At 41.0% G+C, this 17905-nt stretch overlaps 1 protein-coding gene across 2 annotated transcripts in view; it reads left to right on the forward strand.

The window, feature by feature from the left end:
* Parg (poly(ADP-ribose) glycohydrolase) overlaps positions 1–17314 on the forward strand; it is a 105167-nt gene extending 87853 nt beyond the window's left edge. For both annotated transcript variants that reach the window (XM_041662675.1, XM_041662676.1), the window contains 3 exons: positions 4643–4748; positions 14661–14789; positions 15703–17314. In XM_041662675.1, coding sequence (XP_041518609.1) covers positions 4643–4748; positions 14661–14789; positions 15703–15857 — 390 coding nt within the window. In that variant the 3' untranslated portion in view covers positions 15858–17314. The remainder of the gene's footprint in view (positions 1–4642; positions 4749–14660; positions 14790–15702) is intronic.
* The last annotated feature ends 591 nt before the right edge of the window (positions 17315–17905 follow it).

The raw sequence follows: 17905 nt of genomic DNA on the forward strand, positions 1-17905 counted from the left end.
GTTGTCCCCGAACTCCACAGGCATACTTGATGCTCACTGGCATGTACACATAGACAAAATAAATGAGAAATAGGATAAACCGTCTGATACCATATAGTTATTTCAAAGATGAAAAAGCCATCCATAATTCTCCCTTTCTAACAGTTTTTTGTAGTAGGTCTTTCCACATAAAATGTAGTCATATAAATGTACTGAAAAATTACCTATAATCTCCTATTTATTCATCTATTTCATCTGACTGTATTGGAATCTCTCATGTTTTCTTATCATCATGAAAAAAATGTCTATAATTGTTCGGGTTGATAAGCTCTGGCTTAACAACTTTCCTAGTTCTAAATAGTTTACTGACTTCCCAGTTTGCTCTGTGATGTAACATACCAATCAGTGTCTTTATACACCCGGATACTCAGAGCTTTACAGAGTGTATTATGACTGAGCAGAGAATGATTTTAAGGCTCTTTAGTAGTATAACTTTATTCTCTTTTCCAAAAAATTAAGTCTTTTTAAGAAACCACAGAATACCAAAAACCTCTATATCAACTGTTCATTAGTTTAAATTAAACTAGTATGATAGGTTAACTTCATATAAATAAGAAATTCTCCAGGAACAATAATTATTAATCTAGAGGAAAGTATATGTTTAGATGATAGCGAAACATAAAATGTGTCTGTTAGACAGAAGTTTCTATCCTGCCCTGTCCCGTAGCCATTTAGCCCCAAAGAAAACACAGGAGGCTTATAATAATTTTAACTATTTGACCTTTTAGCTTAGGCTTATTACTAACTAGCTCTTACAACTTAAATTAACCCGTAATTCTTATCTATGTTTAGCTACGTGGCTTGATATCTTTTCTCAGTGCAGCATTCTTATTTTGCTTTCTCTGCATCTGGCTGGTGACTGACTCTCTACCTTTCTTCTTCCCAGAGTTTTCTTAGTCTGCTCACCCCATCTATATTCTCTGCCTGGCTACTGGCCAATCGACGTTTTATTAAACTAATACAAGTAATAAATCTTTACAGTGTACAAGAGCATTGTTTCTCAACATGTATCTACTTGTCAGAGTGCTTATGTGTTTGTGTGCGTGTTATTGCCGGACACTCCATGACCAGCTCTATTTGTCAACTCCCTGCTCTCTCACTTCTTCCTCACTTTCCTGTTTCCTCCCTCATCTCTGTCTTCACTCTTCCCTGATCAGTCTCTAGTTTTTAATTCTAGGTGCCAGTATTTTTCTTTTACTTCTTTTTTGTTTTCAACACTCCCCTTTGGGGCCTTCAGGAATCCAAGGTTACCTTTCTCTTTTCCTCTTTCTTCCTTTCTTCATCTGATCTCATTCTATCATATAGGTGTTCGTTGATTTCTTCTTAGTCTCCTTCAGTATGAATGCTTTCCTCTTTTTGAGTAATTTATTAGGATGAATAACTTTCTGTGTTGAAGCATATCAATCAGGAGACCAAAGGTCAGTGCAAAGCTGGAGTTGAAGTTGGTTTTCTTTTCTCTGCCAGTTTCCTCAAACACTGCAGCTTTGGTTGGGGGTAGAAAGTATTCACCAATATGGTGCTGTGGAGAACTCCTAACAATTTTCTGGAGTGAGGACTTGACAAATTCTGAGATTGCATCCCTTTTTTTAATCTCTTTTTCTCACCAGTGTTAAGTTCTGTTTCTGCTGTGAAGGGTGAAAGAATTTCAACACTTCCGGGATTTGCTAACCTCCTAAAGAAGGGACATCCCTGGACAAACTATCTAAAGGGGTTCAGACAGCTTACTTCAGTTTGCATTCCATCTCTGTTGGATTCTGCACCCATAGACTCAATAAAATATATATTGAAAACATTTTACTTCATCCATTCTGAACATCTATAGATTTTTTTATGTTAATTCATACATTTGTAGCAGCTGTTTGCAAAGCTAGACATGATTTAAACTCTAAAGAATGCTGGACGATTGTGTAGGCCATATAATAGTGCGTAGTCTGGAACACAAGTGGACTTTGGTATCCTTGGTGGTAATCCTGTTACACTCCCCTAAAGGTTGCTGGGAGACTACTGTACTACTGGATTTACAAATGCTTGACTTCGCAAAGTGAAAGCATTTACATTTGATCATTCTAACCAGTCCTTTGTATATACCAGTGTGTAATTCTAAATCATCTAGTTTCTATCTAATTATTTTTCACAAGCTTTATCTGATAATATTTGATAAATATCATTAAATGCCTTTTAATTTCAGTTTCAGAGGTTTTTGTTGTGGCCATTTTTTTTCAAGAGTACTTTTCAAGAAAATACAATATTTTATGTTAGCTGTTACTTCTAATAATTTAAGTGTTTTAAACTTTCCATTGTTAAGCCTGGACATCACTAAACTAAGCTATTTTTGCTCATTGAAATGATTTAACCCCCAGTTATTTAGAGGCAGTTTTAGAGTTTCTAAGGCAGTGGCTGTCAACCTGTGGATTGCAGCCTCTGGTGTTGAAAGACCCTTTCTCAGGAATCACCTAAGACCATCAGAAAGCACAGACATTTGCATTATGATTAATAACAGTAGCAAAATTAGTTAAGAATAGCTACAAAAATAGTTTTATGGTTGGGGGTCACCACAACATGGGGAACTGTATTAAAGGGTCGTAGCATTAGGAAGGTTGAGAACCACTGTTCTAAAGTCTGCCAGTCTAGACACGCTAGGTTCAAACCTCCATCTCTAGTACTCTAAAGAGACAGCTTCGGCTAGAAGGTGGTGGTGCCCACCTTTAATCCTAGCACTCAGGAGCCAGAGATGGGGAGGATCTCTGTGAGTTCAAGGCCAGCCTGGTCTACAGAGCGATTGCTAGGACAGGCTCCAAAACTACACAGAGAAACCCTGTCTTGAAAACAAAACTAAAGAGAAAGAAAGAGAGAGAGAGATTGTAGTGAAAAAAAAAATGTGTTAATGTAGCCATGTTGGGAAGAGAAATAAATAAGGGTTTTGATACGAGGTTTAGCTTTAAATAGAGCAGGGGGGTTCCACTCATCATTGATCCATTATTGTCATTGCTCATCTGCCCTTCAGATTGTCCAATAAGTTGTTAGAAGTGTGCAAAATCTGGGAGGCAAGTTCCTCCTCTAGCTGTAACTGGGCTTTAGCCCTTTCCTTCCTTCAGCATGAGATTCCCGGAGAAGTTGGAGGACTTTAGGGTCCATTGTTTGAATATTCTAATGGCCAAAGGGAGAAACACAAGTCTGTCTTTAGTGTTATCTCTCCTGCAGGATGATTATAGCGGGGAAGAGACTGAAACCACTCAATAATAGAAGACAAAAACAAAAACTTGAGAGGCCAAGAACTCATCTTTGTTAGGACAAAATGACAGGAAACAGTGGCAGTTCTGTTTATTCTGACAGGGTTGTTCTCCCTTGCATTCATGTAGTGAATGTCAGATTCTTCATCTTTGAAGAACCTGCCAAAAACAAATGGTGCTCTCTCATAATGTTGACCTGGAAGGGATTTCAGAGACTCAGTCCATCTGGTTATGTATGTAATCTGTGCGTTCTTCTATAGGCTCTGTACCTTGGTATTGAATAACACTTTAACAACAACGTATAGTTAATAACCATCAGGATTTATAGCCTCGAAGGAGCAGAAGGAATAGTCTTCTTAATCTGTCCAGACAGTGTGTAAGATACATTTTTTACCTTCATGGAGACTTAAGAGAGCGATTTACTGTATTTCTTCATACAGGCTTCACAGAAGCGACTCTCTTTATCCTTGCTTTTTCTCTTGGGACATTTGTCACAGAGCATTCTTTCAGTTGAAATGTTTTTGTCTTTGGTTGATACCTGAGACAACCTAGAGATGTGTTTTGTTAAGCCTCTACCTCATCTGAGTAGGAAGACTGACATGACTGGTAGCAAGAAATAAAAAGCAGAAACTTAGACACCTTAAACTAGGGTCTTCTTGTGTCCAAAATGAGCTTTTCATTTAGTTACTACTTTTCCAACACCCTTAGGATACATGGTGCTTTGTGGGTTGAGGGGGGGGGGGTTACTGGAAAATTTTTAAGTAGTCTAGCTTAGAACAGAGCTGTGAAACTGGAGACTGGGACTGAGGGAGATTTAAAGGCCATTTTGTTCTCTTCTCGGAATATAAGAATCCCTTTTAAAGCTGTGGTCTTAGTCTAACCCCAGTCTTATTTAGCTGGATGTAGAAAGGCAGAACCTGTAAAACTGACTCTGATACTCCAAGCCCAGGGAAGCACTTAATTAACTCTGACTCCATGGAAGTCGAAAGCACTGATAGAAGTCTACAAAAGTGTGGAATAAGGGCTTGTTGGGAGTTTTCGTTCCTGGTGCTTTGTCAAGGGGTTCTTGAAATCTGTCTAGTAGTCCCATTTCTACTCATTTCGGTTTGATAGAGCAACTAAGACTTTTATTAGTGTGAGGGATTTGTTTTGCTCAACATCAAAACAATTACATTAAAAAAAAAATACTAGAATTTTTCACTTTACTATCTTCCCCATCTTACTCCTTTTCTATTTTTCCCATTTATTTTGGTCCTAAGAAAAGTGGGAATGAGAATAAAAACTTGACAGTGGATGCTGATCGCAGCCCTTCTTACGGTGGGTGCTGCTGGTGTCTGGTTGCTCATGGACTGTGGTATCTCTTTGTCCTGCAGGCTTACTGTGGATTTCTCCGTCCTGGAGTTCCTCCTGAGAATCTTTCTGCAGTGGCCACAGGAAACTGGGGCTGTGGTGCCTTTGGGGGTGATGCTCGATTAAAAGGTAAGTCAGTCACTGTAGACAAAGGCAGCAGCTTGCTGACTAGAGCGAGAGGGCTGGAGAGAGGAGTTAATCTGTCTCGGAAGCCCAGTCTAGTGTTGTGTCACTGGAGACTATAAAAGTCTAAGGGTAAAAAAGAGTGTTTGACATCATCCTCTTTTTCTTGCTGTATTAGAAGGAATTCTTAGCTCTGGTTACTATTTCCATGCAGAGGTTGCTTATCTCTTTGGTCAACCAGATCCCATAGTGTTTAGCTGCATTGTAGAAAGGTCATGGGAAAGAAGACTGTGACACCAACTCTGAAGTTTCAAACCAAATGCCCGCCCACTGCAGTGCTTTGTTCACTGGGGGGATGTGTATGGGCATTGCTGTTCACTGAACTTCGTCACTCACTAGCCAGATGGACCATCTGCCATGCTGTGGGTACTGAGAATACAAGGTAAATAAGACGTGGTCCTTCTTGACAGTCACAGCCCAGTATACAACAGGAAGGCAAGGGGAAATGTGGATGTGGTGGCTGATACTCTGATACATTCAGCACAGTGGGAATACAGCCTAGGGGAGCTGCTTGAGTAGCACAGACCAGGAGGCATTTGGATACCCACGAAGGATGAGACATTGCGGAACACTGTTGGCAAAGCTACTGGCCCTTTTCAGTGATAGCATCTACATCTACTAGATTTGAAGGCATCAAATGTAGAAAGTAGTCATGTCATTAGCTAAGGGTGCACACTACTCCATTTCATCCGAGCTGGATATTCCACAGTACAGTCCTGACACTTACCTTGCTGGAATGAGTACAAGTTAGGGCATCATCTTCTACATGCTGCCTTTATTCAGACTATAGCCATAGGCTGGGGGTGGGGGTCCCAGGCTACCTGTACTTTGCCTCCTGATCCCTTCAAGTTTGAAAATTCACTGGAATAACACACAGAATTGTTAAGTGCCATACTTTGAACAGAAAAGATACACTTAGGATAAAGCCTGGGAGACAGTTGGGAACTTCGACAACTTAAATCAATGTGTTCAGCCATAAAATTCTGTTCACTTTTGGTGCTTAGAGTGGGTTTTCATCACATAGGTGTGCTGATTAAATCATTGCCCATATGGCTGGACTCGGTCTCTCTAGGGGGTTGGTGTCTTAGTAAAAATTTCTATTGCTGTCATAAAACACTGACCAAAAGCAACTTGGGGAGGAAAGGTTTGTTTCAGCTTACACTTCTCAATCCATTGTTGAAGGAACTCAGGGTGGAAACTCAAGGCAAGAACTTTGAGGCAGAGGCCACAGAGGGGTGTTGCTTCCTGGCTTGTTTCCCATGGTTTGCTCAGCCTGATTTCCTGTAGCATCCAGCTGCTCAGGAGTGGTCCTGCCCACAATGAGCTAGACCCTCACACATCAATCTTTTTTTTTTTTTAATGCCCAACAGGCTTGCCCATAGGCCAGTTCGGTGAAGGCATTTTCTCAATTAAGATTCCCTCTTTTCTTGACTCTAGCTTGCCTCAAATTGACAAAGAACTAATCAAGACAGTTGAGGTTATCTGAAGCACCTCATTAGTACCACAAAGTACCTAAAGCAGTTCTTAGTGTCTTCTGTGCTTCCTCCAGGAACATAATACTAAGAGCCAGCTGGGAATCGCCAGGAAACAGTAGGAACAGTCATGGCAAACATAAGGAGTAGCTGGCCTTGACAGCCAAACTAGGCACAGATAAAACCCAGCTTATTAGGAAGGAAACGTGTGTCTGTCGCAGCAGAATCATCCCCACAATGAAAAGCTTACTTTCATAAAAGTGACAGTCACTGTTCTGAAACCCAGAAGAGTACCATCAAGTATATAAACATCACTAAACTCACTAGCAACATTTTGGTCACCATCCATTTGAAAAGCTTTATGAGGACGGTGGTGGCACACACCATTAATCCCAGCACTTGGGAGGCAGAGGCAGGCAGATCTGTGAGTTCCAGGCCAGCCTGGTCTACAGGAAAAATTTTGAAAATATGAAAAAATTTGGTGTATCCATCTGACATGAGTGCATTCACACCATAATTTCATTCCATAGCCCCCTTTTTAAAACCTGCACTCTGATAGTTTTTAATATCAAAAAGTATAGGCTATTGTCAGTTATTTTAATGGTCCCACATTATTCTGTTCTGTGTACATATACATCACAGATCAGAGATTCTCTACTCAGTACGATTGGTTTGTGCACAATTTTACTTTAAGTTGCACCTTCTTAGGATAAATTTCTTCAAGTAAGATTACCTCCTAGAACATGTGTCCATTATATTTTGATACTTGATGTAGCTTGTCCCTGAAGGTCTATAGGATGAACCTCAGGAAGGTGAGATGTATCAGTCTCCAGCTACTCTATTATTCAGCAGGTTTCCTGTTTATTGTACATTTTTGGTTTTGTGAATTGTTTTTTCATGCCTCCTCATATATTCTTGAGATAGTTGTTCTTCCTCTAGTCAGTAACAATTCTGATACTTTAAAAAAGGCATACACCTTTAATCCCAGCACTTGGAAGGCAGAAGCAGGCAGCGAAAAAAAAAACTGTCTCAAAAAGCTTCTGAGAGTCCTAAGAGCTCTTTGTTAGTAATTTTTTCCAATTAAAAATTTTAAGACCTTTAAAAAAAACAAAAAAAAATAAAATAAATTTAAAATGTTAAGTGTTTATTGCCTATGTTACAGGCATTTTTCTCAGGTTTTTTCCCCCATATTTTTGGTTAAATGCCACATTGAGTTAATTTTAGGTGTCCATGTTTTTGTGGTATCTTTCGAATACCCTTTCTTGTCCTCTCATTTCAAGTTCAAACACAAATTACCTGGCATATTTTTCTGATGTTTGAAAATTGACAAAAGAAGGAATTCGTGAAATTTATTTTATGAAATTCTTTATCCTCCTGAATTTGTTTGAGGAAACCAGTTTTTCACTCTGGACTTATTGATCTTGTGACAGATACTTCTTTTTTCTGTTTTTCTCTTAAATGAAATGAATGACCAGATTCATGTCATCAATCCAGAAACCTGGTTTGCCATAAACCGTAGTCATTTGTGCTGGACAGTAGAAAGCTTTATAAACGTGTTCATCTATTTCCTTTTCTTTGTGGCTTAAAAATCCATTCTCTCACTGGAGCCTTGCTTGTCCCTCAGGGTAGTGTTCAGAGGTTTCTCTTGTGATTCATTTTCTCAGTTACTGAGATTCAGTCTTAGGAGTTATTCTCTCTTCCATGCACTTGCTTGAATGTCATTAGAATACTTGTCATTAGGCTCTGCAGTAGGATATTGGTCACCTACACCATGATTTTGTTCAGTGTTGTTTACTTACCGTGCTGTGGATCAAACCCAGGGCCTTTTGCATGTTAGGCAAGTACTATATCGCTACTTACACTTTGATTTTTATGAAATAAAATATTACACATTAAACCATTACAGAAATACATCTGCTGAAATGGAAAGTTGTTTTTGGAATATTCATACATAGATGGAAAGTGAACAAACATACTATGTGAATCATTTTTAAAATTAAATTATGTATGCATATAAAAAAGTACACATATAATCTGTGGTTCTTTATGTTTATCTCTATATGTGCAATAACAAATAATCACAGTTTCCTCTAAGCGGTAATAGAGACATAACATATTTGCTTTTTGGTATGGGTTTTTTTTTTTGGTTGTTATATGTATTATATTGTTTTTGTAAAAACAAAAACTTACCAGACATTTTATGGAGAATACAAGTGTATACAAATCCTTAAGCCTTTATATCTTTAATCAAAACTAGAAGCAAGTATTTTTGAGGTATATGTTGCCTAATAATACACAAGTTTCACAGTTTACTGTGAAAGTTTTCGTTTACTGTCAAGCTTCTTAATATTAGCTTCTCTAATTGTACATTAGTATAATCTTTTATTTGTTTAGTCAGTGGGTTTTGTTTGTTTGTTTTTTGAGACAAGGTTTTCCTGTGTACCGTAGCAGCATATCTTGAATTCACTGTGTAGCCCAGGCAGGTCTTGAACTAAGGATCTGGCCTCAGCTTCCAAGTGCTGATGTTACAGACATACTCCACCACACCTGATCTGTTGTGAAAAATATAAAGAGAAGACTTTCATTTCTTAACTCATCCACTGTCATTTATTACAACTGCTGCCCCAGGTAACCAGTGGCCTTAGGACTAGGAGAGCAGAGGACTCTATGCTAACCCCCAGAAGCAGCAGATAACCTGCTGTACTGTGTCCCAGTAGTGAGGCTTTATGCCCTCCTGCCTGCTGGGACCTGTTTTTTTTTTCTGGAAGACTCAGGAAAGAGCCTGTGAGTCTGAACTCCCCTGATGGCCCCTGGCTCACAGTGTTTCTTCAGGCATTCAGTAGAAAATAGGTTTCAAATCTCGAATCTGATCTTTTCCTAGGCTGAGGATATGTGATCTAATAGTACTCTCATTGTTGACTGAGGTTTCTGTACCCCCTGGTCTCGCAGCCATTCAGTCCCAAAGAAACACACAGAGGTCTGTATTAATCATAAACCTGTTGGCCTAATAGCTCAGGCTTCTTATTAATTAATTCTTACATCTTAAGTTAGCCCATTATTCTTGTCTGTGTTAGCCTCGTGGCTTGGTACCTTTTTCAGCAAGGCATTCTCATCTTGCTTCCTCTGCAGCTGCGTGAACTCAAGACAGTCATGAAGGGACATACATGTCTCTAATCCCAGTACTCGAGCAGCTATGGCCTCTGAATCAGTAAGCCTAGGCTACATAGAAGACTTTGTCTTAAAACACAAACAACAACAAAAAGCTAACCTCCAGAAAAATTAATAATCGAGAATGGTAACGAGATAGTGCCAGTGAGTCATTTTCTGCCAGGCTATGGTTAACTTGACCTGAAAACCCTTTAATTGAGGGTTGTGGAGATTATGGTGTAAACATCAGAAAGATGAATCCTGAAACTAGATTGTAGAGCAGGTCACCTCGCTTTGTCGTCTCAGGTTCCTTCATACTTTGTTCCCTCTGTGGGAATAGACCACACTTCTTTTTCTGTCTCAGTTTCCCCTGAATAAGAATACATGTAACATTCCTGCATTGTTTGATGTGATAGTGCAAGGCCAAGGATGAGTAGAGTGTTTGTTATCAGTTATAAGAGATGCTACTGGTTTCTGCGTCTGGAAATGGCTTGCACACTGTTGCATAGTCTTAAGTTGAAGGTGATCGATCAGTCAGGTTTTTTTTTTTAATATTTTTATGGTTTATTTAACTTTATTTTATGTGCATTGGTGTGAAGGTGTCAGATCCCCTGGAACTGGATCTTCTGACAGTTATGAGCTGCCATGTGGGTGCTGGGAATTGAACCCGGGTCCTCTGGAAGAGGAGTCAGTGCTCTTAACCACTGAGCCATCTCTCCAGCCCCCTCAGTCAGGTTTAAGAACCATTGCATTGTCTCTTTGTGTTTGCATAGCTACTCTTGTAACCCTCTTCATAAAACCGGGAAGCCACGGTTGGTAGACAGACTCACAAAGGAACACAGCAGGGATATGTTAGGACTGGTGAAGTTGTCTCCCTCCAAAGACATTATCATTATATTTTTATTGTGAGGTAAGGTGATATATTGAGTGTATTCTGTGTTCTAGGAGATGTATTAGGTGTATTAATGGGTCATCAGTCATGGCAATAAGTTAGTCATTTGTTGTATAAGCCCACAACAAACTATTAGGAAGACTTTTTGTTTTTATTGGTGACATACTAAGGCATAGAGAGTGGGTAGTAAGCTTGACATCACACAGCTATCAACTTACCAGTTCCGTATTCTAACCAGATTTAAGACCAGTGTGTACACATTTTATTTCATCTGCATTGGATTTGGATCTAAATATGAGAGCTGACATTTGTGATGGTTAACCTAGATTAATCTGAGTCATCTTGATGGGATTTAGGGTCCCCATGGAAACCTCTAGGCATATCTATTTGGGGTTTCTAGTTGAGGTCAATTAAGGTGGAAAACCCACCCTAAATATGGGCAGTACTGTTCAGTGGGCCAGAGTGCTGGGCTGACTACAAAGGAGAGCAGCTGAGCATACAGAGTGACCAGCCGCTCCCCTGCCTTCCCTCCTGTGATGGGCTGGCTGTACTGTCCACCTGGGAGCCACATGAGTCTTTCTGTCCTTCAGTTGCTTTTGTTAGGTGTCTTATGCCAGAGTGAGGAAACTGCTACAGCACTGCAGGTAGAATGGCGGGCTTGAAGAAAGACTGTTTAAAGCAGTGGACTATAGAGGTAGAACTTAGTGACGTCTGTAGGAAGATGGCCGGTAAGGCGAGACTAAGCACAGTAGTAGCCAGGGACAGGAAGGCTCAGGAGGTAAGAAGTGGTCTACAAGAGTGCTTTTTGGTGTAAACACCATATGTATCTTGGGGTTTAACAAGCAGAGCTGGATGGAGACTGTCAGAGCAGCCAAGGGTGTGAGCTCAGAAGACTGAGTTCAGTAGGAAGGTGTGGGCAGTACTTCCACACTGTCCTATTTGAACCTTCTTGCCAGAATACACTCAGAATGCAAATAAGCAGGTTAAGGAAACCTTGTGTCTGACCTATGGTGAAGTCTGCTTGACATGCAGAATGATTTTGTGTTGCAGCTTGGAAAAAGCGGCATGGGTAAGGCATGGGGTTTTGAGTCAGAGTACAAGGTACAAATCTCAGCTCTGCTGCATTCTTTCTAGGTGTCTTTGGACATTCTTAGCCTTTTTCAAAATGACAGTAATACTAATTATCTTGTTCTATTTCTATAAAAATTAAATGAGCTTATCCTTAGTCGACTTCATTTTGCTTTATGTTCCATATGAGTAGGAGCATACAACTGATACTACATGTGATAGCCTCAGACACCACCTAAGGACGAGTTTTCATTATCTGACACCTTCCAGTGAGACAGGGTCTCCCTCTATAGCACTGGCTGTATGGGGAACTTGCTCTGTTTGAACCTAAGGACCACCTGACTCTCCCTTTCTAGTGCTGGGATTAAAGGTGTGTACCTCCACACCTGGCCCTTTCTTACCCATATTTGCTTGATTCATTTGCTGTAACAGGATGCAGTAAATTACTTCTTAAGCTTATTCATATTTGTGTTTTCCTCACGGTATAACATGGTTGCCAAAAAGAAAATTAAAACCAAGCTCCCTTGGTTAATTTAAGTGATTATTTTGGCACCTATGTATGCTTGAGCTAGAATTATAAGCTTTTATAACAGACTTGGCATCTGTCCCCATATCCCGTTAAATTTATTCTCATCTAACATCTAATGTAAGAGAATTCGCTTAAATCCTGATGTTTAATTCTAGAGGTTTGCAAAGACCTTGGACATGTCATAGACAGCGGATGCAGTAGATAGTGCCATTTAAAATACTGGAGAGATGGCTTAGTGGTTAAGAGCACTGACTGCTCTTCCAAAGGACCACGAGTTCAATTCCCAGCACTCACATAGCAGATTACAACTATATGTAACTCCAGTTCCAGAGGCTCCGACTCTCTCACGCAGGCAACACTAAATGCACATTAAATAAACAATGAAAAGATTTAAAATACTTTGTCAATGACTTAATGATGTATTTGAGATTAATTTATCTTCCTGGAAATTTCATTTGTGTAGTTACAGTCTTAACATCTGATACAGGCAGAAAAATTATAACAGTAATTAGAGAATCCTAACAGAGTTTCTAAGGATCATTTAGTTCAACTCCTTTGTGTAACTGAGAAAACAAGGCCAAGAGAGCCAAGCCAAAGTGGCTGAGTACAGCTAGCAGAGGTGGGGACTGACATGGATGCCTGTCTGGTCCAACGTATGTCTGCTCAATAGGATGACTAGAACAGAGGCAGGTGTGCGGTCAAGACCAACTGATGGGCCCTTTCCTAGCATGTTAAGCCAGCGTTTCATTCTCTCTAAAAGGGAAAACATGGTCTGTTTTGGTAGAGGAAAATGACAATTCATTAGTTTTCATTTTTTATATGTACTTTAAGGTTAATTAAGAACCTTTTAAAACTGGGCTTTCTGAAGCTTTAATGTTGTATAAGTTGGTTGAGCAATTTTAATTAAAACTTGAAATTAATTACTTTCAACATTATAAGATTAATGAAACCTAGTCATGGTATCTCCAGGTTGTAGATGCTCAGTAAATATGGTTTAAAAAGCAGGACAGGATTTGGATGGTGTTTTAGAACCTCACATGCCTTGGCAAAAATAATAGCAGTAGGCATAATAGCACACTGTTCTAATCCCAGCACTCATGCAAGTCACTGAGTCAGAGGATTGTGAGTTCAAGGCCTGCCTGAACCTACAAAGTAAGACCTAACTTTTTTAAAAAGATAAAAATAGCACACTCATTTATAATTTTAAATAATTATGTGTGTATATGCATACACTACATGTAGAGGACAGAGAACAACTTGTGGGAATTCAGGTTTTACTTCTACCATCTGGGCGGGGATTGAATTCAGACTGTTAGGCTTGGCAGCAACTGCATTTACCTAGTGGACCATTTAAGCATAGTTAATGTTTCTCCTCTTTCTTAAATATAGCAGATTTGTAGCCTTGATTGAGGTAGTAGCTCTCAGTTGTTTTTTTGTTCTAATGCACCAGGGGCTACTCATTTCAGCATCTTCAGGAACACTCTGTCGCTGTGGTGGGACAGATGGATGTGAGTGCTGGAGGGATGCGGGGTGGTGTGAGTGCTGGAGGGATGCGGGGTGGTGTGAGTGCTGGAGGGATGCGGGGTGGTGTGAGTGAGTGCTGGAGGGATGCGGGGTGGTGTGAGTGAGTGCTGGAGGGATGCGGGGTGGTGTGAGTTCTGGAGGGATGTGGGATGGTGTGAGTGAGTGCTGGAGGGATGCGGGGTGGTGTGAGTTCTGGAGGGATGCAGGATGGTGTGAGTGAGTGCTGGAGGGATGCGGGGTGGTGTGAGTGCTGGAGGGATGCGGGGTGGTGTGAGTGAGTGCTGGAGGGATGCGGGTTGGTGTGAGTGAGTGCTGGAGGGATGCTGGGTGGTGTGAGTGCTGGAGGGATGCGGGGTGGTGTGAGTGCTGGAGGGATGCGGGGTGGTGTGAGTGAGTGCTGGAGGGATGCGGGGTGGTGTGAGTTCTGGAGGGATGTGGGATGGTGTGAGTGAGTGCTGGAGGGATGCGGGGTGGTGTGAGTTCTGGAGGGATGCAGGATGGTGTGAGTGAGTGCTGGAGGGATGCAGGGTGGTGTGAGTGCTGGAGGGATGCGGGGTGGTGTGAGTGAGTGCTGGAGGGATGCGGGTTGGTGTGAGTGAGTGCTGGAGGGATGCGGGTTGGTGTGAGTGAGTGCTGGAGGGATGCTGGGTGGTGTGAGTGCTGGAGGGATGCGGGGTGGTGTGAGTGAGTGCTGGAGGGATGCGGGGTGGTGTGAGTGCTGGAGGGATGCAGGGTGGTGTGAGTGAGCGCTGGAGGGATGCGGGGTGGTAGCAGGGAGTGCTGGAGGGATGCAGGATGCTTAGCCTGTATGGGAAGAGCCTGTAACAGTCGGTGACTTCATCAGAACCTTCCAAGTTAGACTAATGCAAAAGACCAGTGAGTGTGTGATGTGACAAAATTATTAAATTGTGCAAAAAGAAAAATAATTCAAGATTAATAGAAGTAACTATAAATACTACCTTTATGCCTTGGTTTGCTGCTTCAAGTGTGCTTTTTTTTATGGTTCAAAGAAGATAACTGCAGTTGGATGTTATTCTCAAAGCATACTTAGGAGTCATAATTTGTGTTATCTTGTGTTCACTGTACCTGATAACATATGCATTGGGTTTGTAAATCCATAATCTAGGATAAATCTGTGCCATACCAGCTTCTGTAGCTGGTTGAAAGAGTTCCTGGTGTATTGATAAGAAGCGCTATGACATAACTGCATGTTCTTTTTGCTGCAGCCTTAATACAGATCCTGGCAGCTGCTGCTGCTGAACGTGATGTGGTTTATTTCACCTTTGGGGATGCAGAATTGATGAGAGACATTTACAACATGCACACTTTCCTTACTGAGAGGAAACTGAATGTTGGTGAGTAGGAGATAGTCTTGACACTTAGTATCTAGATGGATGAGTACGAGTATCTAGATGGATGAGTATGGTCCAGGAGAACACTTGCTAAGTCTGGTGCATCATAGTAAGAAAGGTCTGCCTGGAGCTGGGGAAGTAACAGAGCACTTAAGCAGGCAGGTTCTGCAGAGCTCTGGTTTTCTTTCCTGGAAGAGTTTCAGTCGTGATATTGACTTAAGTTTGTCATCTTAGAGTGAGGTCTCTAGCCAGGCATAGTGGTATGTGCCTAGAATCCCAGCCAATTGAAAGGATCATTAGTTCCAGACCAATCTGGAATAATTGGAATAATAGGATAATAGCGAGCCCTGCCACACACACACACACACACACACACACACACACACACATAAAAGAAAACTAGAATCAATGTCCATTTTTACTTTTATTTATAGAAAAATCTAAAAGGGAATATGAGGGTATACATAGTGCATAAAAACACATATTCAAGGAAGGGATGGAAGGGGATGGAGGAGGGGGGAGAGATAAATTCAATCCTGACAGTCCTCAAGTCCTCAGTCTGTCAAATTTATGAGAATGCAGTGTGCTCATCAAGTATGTTGCTCCTCTGGGAGCTGGGTGTGTAACTGGGGTTGTAGTGAACTCTGTAGTCAATGCATGGACAATGGATCATGAACAGCCTATAATCATAGCCTAAGCTCCTTAGAGTGCTTTTTAAATGTTAAAGTTTATGTCCAGGAAAACCTTCCAGGCATTAGAAATTCATACTATATTTTTAGAAGCCAAATCTAAGCTTATACTATTTAAGCTAAGTTAAAATAGCAGTGTGTTTGTTTGTTTAATTGATTATTTTTGTGTTTGAAGTTTTCCCATCAGTATAATTTAATATGCAAATTGTTCTGGCCTTTCACTCTAGGAAAGGTGTATAAGTTGTTACTACGATACTACAATGAAGAATGCAGAAACTGTTCCACTCCTGGACCAGACATGAAGCTTTATTCTTTCATATACCATGCTGTTGAGTCAAGTGCAGAGACCACTGAGCAACCAGGACAAAAGACAGGGACCTGAGGAACCAAGTAAATAGGACCTTCCTCTCCCCTCTCAGAGACTTCCTGTGTGAACTGTGGGATGTAATGTATGAACTGACTTAAGCTGGTATAAATGTGTATATAATCCACATTTGTAATCAAGGATGCACCCCTTCTCTGTATGAGTTGTCATTTGTACATCTGAGCCCCTTTCGACTTACTGACATGAGCTTAGATGTTTTCTTCCATTATCTTCTCCTTCAGTCCTTATTCTTTGACTTTTCTTTATTTTGCCAATCAGATTTCTTGTGAAATCCCATGAAAGGTTGCACTCAGCTTTGAGGTCACTTCCTTGTCTGATCTTCCCCAGGCTGCTTTGGTGGCTAGCAGATGCCATTGCACCTGGAGGAAGTTCAAACCCGGGACTCAAGTGGAGACTGCTACAGAGTTCCTGGGAGCCTTGCATTGTCTACATTTTGAATTTTGAAAATTAAGAGTTGATGTTTTTCTTATGTTACTTAATGTCAGGATCTTAGGCTAATCTGTTTTTTATTTAAGACAGACTAATTTCCAGTTACTCTTTTGAAACATCATCCCTATAGCAATGGTTTATTCGTCCTTTTCCCCAGCTCCATTTTTTTGGCACTATTTAGAGGAAAGAAGCTGTAGAATCAAAGTCTTCCTCATACAGTTAAAGAAACCAGGTTCAGGAGAGTCACGGGGTTTTTTGTTTGTTTTTCTTTTGCAATTAGGATCAATGTTTGTTCTGTGGCACTTACGGCTTATTGATGTAACCAAAGGTTGGGGACTGGAAACTTCATGCTGATTTGTACATATTGAAGTTTCTCTGGCAGTAAAGCTTAGAGTTAATACGTTTTCATTAATAAATCATTTGTCAGAAAATCTCATATCACCTATATTTTATTTATCCATATAAACATGTGCTTCTTAATTGTGTCTGTGGGAGCACATAAGATCCAACAGCTGAAGGGGGAACAACTAGATTCGGGCTTTATCAGAGCTCTGTTCATAATGTGTTATTCAGATTTGTATTTTTAAAACCACCAACGGGGTAAATGGTAACTGATGTTTTTGTGAGGTTAATTTGGAAACCAAAGCCAATCTCGCGTTAACTGGTCACAGTTTAATGACAAAAACACTTTTCCGGATTTCCTAAGTAGTCTTAAACTGTTGGGGTTCTGGTGTGCAGTCTGGCTGTCAGACTGGCCCAGTTGAAGTCAATCCTGTTTCTAAGAAGCTCTTGTTCCATGCTCTAAACTCCTTTGCCATCTCTGGTTGGAACATGGGGCCTGGGCCAGTGTCTCGGCTCTGTCCTTTTGTGTAGAGATTGGGAGGATAACAGGCTTTGGCACATGAAGGCCACTGCTCATTGATGAAGCTCTTTACTGCAACAACTAAGACTGTTGATCAGATCCCAAATGTAGAGGATTCTGGCCTTATCCTCAGTGATACTAAATAAAATCTCTTTCCCTTCCAGTTGTTCTGTGCTTTCCTGAGGACTTGTGGATATATTTCATTTCCTTCTTTTTCCATTCTCACACCTTTCCCTCTTAGGCAGTCAGACGATAAGGAAACTGTAGATCAGGCTAAAAGCCCACCCACCCAGCCTAGTACCCCAGAGTGCAGAAGCTGAGACTCAGCTTTAGTGCTGTGCAGAGTTAGCACAGCACTCTATAGCTGCCTCCTGTGGAGATGCAGGACGTGGCCATCTATAGCTGCCTTTTGTGGGGTGCCAGGAATTAAAGGCTGATGAGCGTGTATCAGTGTATGCTGATGTCAGCGTGTCCTGATGAGTGTGTATCAGTGTATGCTGATGTCGGCGTGTCCTGATGAGTGTGTATCAGTGTATGTTGATGTCGGCGTGTCCTGATGAGTGTGTATCAGTGTATGCTGATGTCGGCGTGTCCTGATGAGTGTGTATCAGTGTATGTTGATGTCGGCGTGTCCCGATGAGTGTGTATCAGTGTATGTTGATGTCGGTGTGTCCTGATGAGCGTGTATCAGTGTATGCTGATGTCGGCGTGCCCTGATGCTGATGAGTGTGTATCAGTGTATGTTGATGTCGGC

Source organism: Microtus oregoni, unplaced genomic scaffold (assembly GCF_018167655.1).
Source record: "Microtus oregoni isolate MIOR12 unplaced genomic scaffold, Mior012 000013F_ref0000133, whole genome shotgun sequence".
NCBI lineage: Eukaryota > Metazoa > Chordata > Mammalia > Rodentia > Cricetidae > Microtus > Microtus oregoni.